At 38.1% G+C, this 6,710-nt stretch overlaps 1 protein-coding gene across 1 annotated transcript; it reads left to right on the forward strand.

The window, feature by feature from the left end:
* Positions 1 to 1,871: 1,871 nt before the first annotated feature.
* Positions 1,872 to 6,468, forward strand: LOC101851618 (tyrosine-protein phosphatase non-receptor type 1; the record flags this gene model as incomplete). Its single annotated transcript, XM_013090070.2, is given in 3 exon segments — positions 1,872 to 1,969; positions 2,614 to 2,742; positions 6,247 to 6,468. Coding segments are annotated over 3 exon segments (449 nt in total), but the record flags the coding sequence as incomplete, so codon positions are not given.
* Between the last annotated feature and the right edge of the window lie 242 nt (positions 6,469 to 6,710).

Raw genomic sequence — 6,710 nt, forward strand, 5'->3', positions numbered from 1 at the left:
TTGCTTACGATCTGAATGTTTGTTTTACCCGTTTCCTAGTGGTATTCCTGCGTTTTTATTCAGTTTAGTTTAGTTTAGTATGGGGTTTTACGGCGCTCGCAACTGCATAAGGTCATATGAGCGCGCTACGTTTTTATTATTTTCTACAAACAAACAAAAAGAAGGAAAGAAAGAAAGAAAGAAAGGGAGAAAAGAAAGAAAATTCGAAAGCTCCAAACTACAGAGGGGGTTTTTTTTCATTCATTTTGAATATCTTTTTAAAATCTATTTTCCTGACAATGGTATGTGCGTGTATTTTTTTTTCTTTGGCTTTTGTTATCGACCACAAGTAGTTTTTCTATACTTTTTCATTGTTAGTTGTCTTCGTCATAATGTCAGGTCTGACATTTGCTGAATCTTTCATCGTTTGGAAAAATATTTCTTTTGATTTTGCAAGCCCTTTGTTTATATCTATTCGAAAAACTGAGCTGACTATTCATATGAAAACCCATTTCCAGTGTAGAGGAAATGTCAAAGAGGCTACAATACGACACGAGATAGTGGTGGTATAATAATGTTTCTTTTCAATGTTGGTTTGTGTCAGAGAACTTGAATACAATAGGCTTTTGTTTTCAGGAGTGTTTTGTTTCAATGCAATCTTCAGTTTTGTTAATATTTCACGTTCATAGATTTTCAGCTCATCAAACAAATCTCAAGGGCAACGAAATTCTGCTCATTCTTGTTTGACAGGCACCTCGCTCAACAATTTCATGCACTGACTGAATTTCTAACATCAAAATTTACATAAAACGTTTACAAAATCCCAAAATTTTATAATTATTTATAAAATGTGGACTGTATTTCTAACATTAAGGTTTACATAAAAGCTTAGAAAATAAAAACTTCATAAGTGTATCAAAAACACTGTGTGGGCCGCCCGCTGGTTAAAAACAGACAGGAAAAGACAAATTGTGAGGCAGCGTGCTGGAATCAGGCTCTCGTCAAAATAATCAAAATGAAGAAACTTGCATTTTTCTGCAGGTTTATGAATTTTTATAAAATTATTGTTTTTTGGTTCAACACCTTTCATGCCCATTAAAGTACTCATTTACGTGTGGATTTTCTTAAAAACGTCGATTAAAGGCACAAAAAAGTAAATTTTCAGTTATCATGGACTCTTAAGCTAAAGAAATAACTAATCTTTGGCGGCCATTTCTCACTAATTTTACCTCTGAAAACAGGTGACCCCCATCCCCTCCATTCGCAAATATCTTGACTTGTATTCAAAATAAATGGATTTTATTCATCCAAATAAAGACAAGTGAACAAGATTTAAAATGATACCAATAGCTCTACATGCCCAAAAATTGACGAGAGCCGGATTCCTCCACGCTGCCTCAAAATTCAGTTTTTGTGCCACTTGAATAAACATAAAGGCTTTGAATGTCACTGACAAAACTGAAGACAAGCGAGGCAGTGGTAGCCCCAGAGCAACCAACTTGAAAATCCTGAACAGTTAAGTGACTGGGAAAGATCAGAATAACGTAGCATTTCTTAGAGCATCCTCGCAAAGGAATGAATGAAGACTAGTAACCGCCGATGTTTGTCGCAGATTTGACACTTGATGATTGTATCCAAAACGACTGGCTGAATTTCTTCTTTTCTATTTGTAGCAATATCTGAGTTCTAACCCGATCATAAATACGTTTCTTCCTTTCGTCATATTATTATCATAAGCTGATTTATACTCATGTTTTTTCTTCTCTATTTGCAACAATATCTGAATTTTAAACACTATCACAAACACGTTTCTTCTTTTTGGTCAGACGACCAGACCAGAACGTTTCAAAACCTTCGTGTCAACTAATATTTCTCTGTTGGTCAACAATCAGGGCCGATGTTGAGCACCTTGGACGACTTCTGGTCCATGGTATGGTCACAGAACACGTCACTGGTGGTGATGCTCTCCCGTGTGGGGGAATATAGACAGGTAGAATCCGTGTTATAATTTAATGACCCATGTTTAAAATCCTTAGATTACTGTGGGTGGTTGGCGGGTGCTCTGGTGTGGTTTGCTCCTTCTATCCTATCAAACATCTATCTTCCTTATCTTCCCTTCTTCTTTTTTATGTTTGTTACTCTCTTGTAACACTTCTAATCTTCTGGCGCTCATATGACCTTATGCAGTTGTGAGCGCCGTAAAACCTCTACTAAAACTTTTAAAAACTTAGACTACTGGATATTTTTAAACTCTTTTTGTGTACTGGGAGAGCTAGAATTCATATTATAAATAATCCATATTTAAAATCCTTGGATTACTGGATATTTTTAAAACTCTTTTTGTGTGTGGGGACAGGTAGAATCGGTGTCTATAGTCCTTTGGTAACTGAATGTTTTTTGTCTCTTCGTTGTATAAGAGATTTTGTTTTAACAGTTACTGTGCTTTAGGCCGAAATACAATCATTAAAGCATGTGTGTATGTGTGAATGCACATAAACTTTGTATCTCCACTGCCATTGTAAATGACCAAGGCAAAGGTTTTCCCTGCAAGATGAATGAATTAACCTTATCATGCCATTTTCATTGTCATTGTCAAGTAATTTAGTTCAAGGTGTTATTTTTGTCCAATCTCAGAACCACAGTTACAAGTACTGGCCTGATGTTGGGGATAGCGTTGAGACTGATGACGTCATTGTCACCACCATTGACGAGGAGGAAAGAGCGAATTTCGTGACCAGATCATTTCTTCTGAAATACTCAAAGGTAAGTGTTGTGCTGTCGGTGGTCACTTTAGTTTAGTTATAGTAGACATTTTACGGCGCTCGCAACTGCATAAGGTCATTTGAGCGCCAGAAGATTACAGGTGTTACAAGAGAGTAACAAACATAAAAAAGAAGAAGGGGAGATATGGGAGATAGATGTTTGATAGGAAAGAAGAAGCAAACCACGCCAGAGCACCTGCTAACCACCCACTGTCGATGGTCAAGTGGTTAGGCTATCTGGCTTGCAACCGAAAGATAGTGGGTTCAAACCCCGTCTGGGGCCCGACGTTGTGATCATAGGAAAATCACTTTATTTGACTTTCCCCTCCTTTATCGTAGATGAAAAAGGGTATCCAGCTATTGAAGGAAAAACATCTTTGTCAGTTTGTAAGTGACTGAGCACTTAATTGGTTGCTTGCTTTTTATGATTCCTTGGTAGCTGAGAGTGTTTCTGACTGTTTCGGGCCTGCGAGGTACTAAGAGACTGTGAAGCGCAAAGAGCTTACTGTTTAGAGGGGATATGCGCTATACAAGTACTATTTATTTGTTATTATTATTATTATTATTATTCTATTATTATTATAAATAGTATTATTAGTATTAATATTATTATCATTATTGTTGTTATCGAAAACGTAATTGCAAAACTTACGAAATTGTATCCGTTTACCACCCCCAGTATAGCGGTAAATGGTCGTTTTTAAGGACAAATGGGCTTACCCAGATTTCAATGGTTTCCAGAAATCTTGACGTACACCAAAAGTGGGCATTGCCCAACCTATAGGAGAAGTTTGGTTTCATTGGTGTGTATATATTTGTTTGGTTATAGAGAAAACTCTCCTTGTCTTTTAAAGAAACTGAACAAGGGTCCGAAAACTTTACCTTCGATTTTCTCAAAACAGCATTTTTCGTGATAGCCCCCTTGTGCTTAAAAGCGACCAAATAATATTTCAACAATAGAAGCCATCCACCTAGTCCTTGACCAAAAATTGCATCTCTCCTCGACATGTAACGATACAAAAGGAGGAATAATGTAAAAGTAAGTGAGCAAAACTCTAAGGTTATTTAAGAGGCGGGACCTCGGATTTTAACGCCTGTCTCCCATCGGAACATAGAACCTGACAGAACCATCTCTTTTTTAATTTGGGTTGTCTGATGACTATACACAGCATCTGTCGTGCAGCAGTTATGCAAAGATCGTACATAATAAGATAGTTCACTCAACCAAAAAAGTGGCCGCGGAAGTCCACACAATGGTTCAGATGGTGCTGCAGTATTTGTTTTCAAGCTTTTTTTCGTTTCTCCAGAAGAATAGGAATAGCACAGTTTGTTAGTTTCGCTTTTGTTGTTTTTCAGACAAGTATAGTAACTTTGAACGCAAAGCTCACTTTTTGAATTGCCTCAAAGAGAGGAGTGAACCATCTTGTTATGTACGATCTTTGGTCACACGTAGAAAACCCGACTTCGAATCCAGTGTGGGAACACTTTTATCGAGTATCTCGGTTTTTCTGCTGCAAAGCTGTATCCCGCTCGTTCAGCCTGGGTTAGCCCTGGCAGGGTTTTAAATGGTTCAGTTCAAAGGTTCATAAATAAGAGCAGTGATAATTTCAATAAAGTAAAGGATATTTAGTGTTTAAAGTTCATCGGCGCCACATTACCGTAATAACCAAACTCGAACCTCCGTAGCAATTTTTTCTTCACACTTTGACTAACAAGAAAAGGCACGTGGCCCATTTCTAGTTCACGACGTTCAGTGTTTTAAAGTTGGTCAGCGTCAAAGATTGTACATAACAAGATGGTCCACTCAGCCAAAAAAGTGTCCGCCGGAAGTCCGCTCTTTGCTTCTGATGGCGCTGCAGTCTGTTTTGAAGCTTTCTTTCGTTTCTCCAGAAGAAGAATAGGAATAGCGCCTCCTTGCGTGCGCTGATCGACTGCTGTTCATCAGTTGTTCGGGTTCGTTCATTGCGGAGTTTTAGGTGGGTTTTTTTATTTTATTGACCTCGCGCATTTCTTTCTAAAGTCAAATTAATCGAAGAAAACAGTCACTCCTTCGGGAAGAGTTTTTTGTCGGCGTAACCATTTTAAAAAAGCGTTCTTCTTAAATTTGAATTCTTATTTGTACAAAAACTTGTTAGTTTCACTTTGATTTTTTAAACACAAGTAGGGTAACTCTGTTCGCAAAGGGAGCACATTTGCGAAGAGGGCGCCACCGAATTTTGAGGACACTTTTTTTAATTGACTCAAAGAGAGGAGTGGACCCTCTTGTTATGTAGACTCTTTGTCGGCGTCACATTACCATAGTAACCAAACATGAATGCGCGTGACTTTTTTCTTCACATCCAGACTGGCAAGAAAAGACACGTGATCTAATACCAGTTCCCCTTAATCCAGTGCTTTAATGTTCGTCGGCATCACGTTGCCATAGTAGTCACAAAACATGAACGTCTTTGACATTTTTCCATTCCTAGTTCACGACATTTAGTGCTTTAGATTTCGTCGGATTCCCAATATCATAGTACGCTAACCAAACTTGATGGCTCTTGACATCTTTCTTCACACCCAGACCTGAAAGAATAGACACGTGATCTCAAACAAGTTCGCATTAATCCAGTGCGTTAATGTTCGTCAGCATCAAGCTACCATAGTAGTCACAAAACATGAACGTCTTTGAAATTTTTCCAATTCTAGTTCACAACATATAGTGCGTTAAGGGGGGGGGGGGGCGCTACACCTGAAGGTTATCTCGCTTATTACTAGACCGAATTTTACCAACTTTCACACATATAACAAGCGTAGCAATGAGTCTTAAAAACCGCAATCAAATTTGAGAAAAAAGTTTCGTTTCCATGGATACGGCGGCGATATTGGATTTTGTTGACATGTCTTACGTAATGAATAACGCACTTACTGCTCATGGAAATTGATTGGTTTTTTTGCATGCGTGTTAACAAACATTGGATCTAAAAATGTGTTTGTTGTTTTGTTCATAAACGAATTTTTTTTTACATTTATGAATTTTTTTTCTGAGGTTCCATTCAAGTTTGCAAAAACCCGTGAAAATTCACACTCAAGACACCACCAACAAAAAAACTATTCCAAATATCAAATATTCAACAGACGTTACATCTTCTCTTCATTTTGTGAAAATTTCATGAATATTGGATGAAAAATGGTGGAGTTTTTCAAAAAAATATAGAGAAAAGTCGCGTTTTGAGAAAACGGCCGGTAAAGAAAACTATATTTTTGACTTTATGAGGAAATGGTGGTGATTAATATGCCCGGTATGGGGGAAAATACGGTATTGGGGTTTTTTTATGCGATGAAATAGTTGTAGGAGCGGCTGAGGAAGCTAAAAATGCCTACCACTCAAATTCCATAAGTTTGGGTCGAATCGGGGCTTTGGGGGTGTACCCCCCCCCCCCCCTCCCTTAAATTTCGTCGGACTCACAATATCGTAGTACGCTAACCAAACTTGATGGTTCTTGACATTTTTCTTCACATCCAGACCGGAAAGAAAAGACACGTGACCCATTTCCAGTTCACAACATGGCGGGAGTCTACATTCCCTCCTGTGCCAGCCTTCCTGCAGTTCTGGAAAAAGTTCAGAAGCCTCAAAAAGACAGGCACTCATCCCCCTGTTATACACTGCAGGTACGCTGTGGTTTTTGCTGTTCTGGACATCTACATACAAATGCTAGGAGGGGTGTTCAGTGGTCATAAGAGATGACTTGAAGACAAGTCTGCATAGTACTTAGAGCTTACAATGACAATCCTTATTCAAGTTTTAATTTTTAAAATAATTATTATTAATGCTTCTCTTCATCTTCTTCCTCCCTCGTTTCCTCTTCATGTCCCCCAACCTCGTTCTTTCTCGCTTTAAAAAAATTTTTCTTCTCAAATGTTTTCCTGCATCGTATTCTATTTTGAAAAAGGCAAGAACGAAGGTGATGATGACCACAACAAAGACAG

This window comes from Aplysia californica, unplaced genomic scaffold (assembly GCF_000002075.1).
Source record: "Aplysia californica isolate F4 #8 unplaced genomic scaffold, AplCal3.0 scaffold01132, whole genome shotgun sequence".
Classification (NCBI taxonomy): Eukaryota; Metazoa; Mollusca; class Gastropoda; order Aplysiida; family Aplysiidae; genus Aplysia; species Aplysia californica.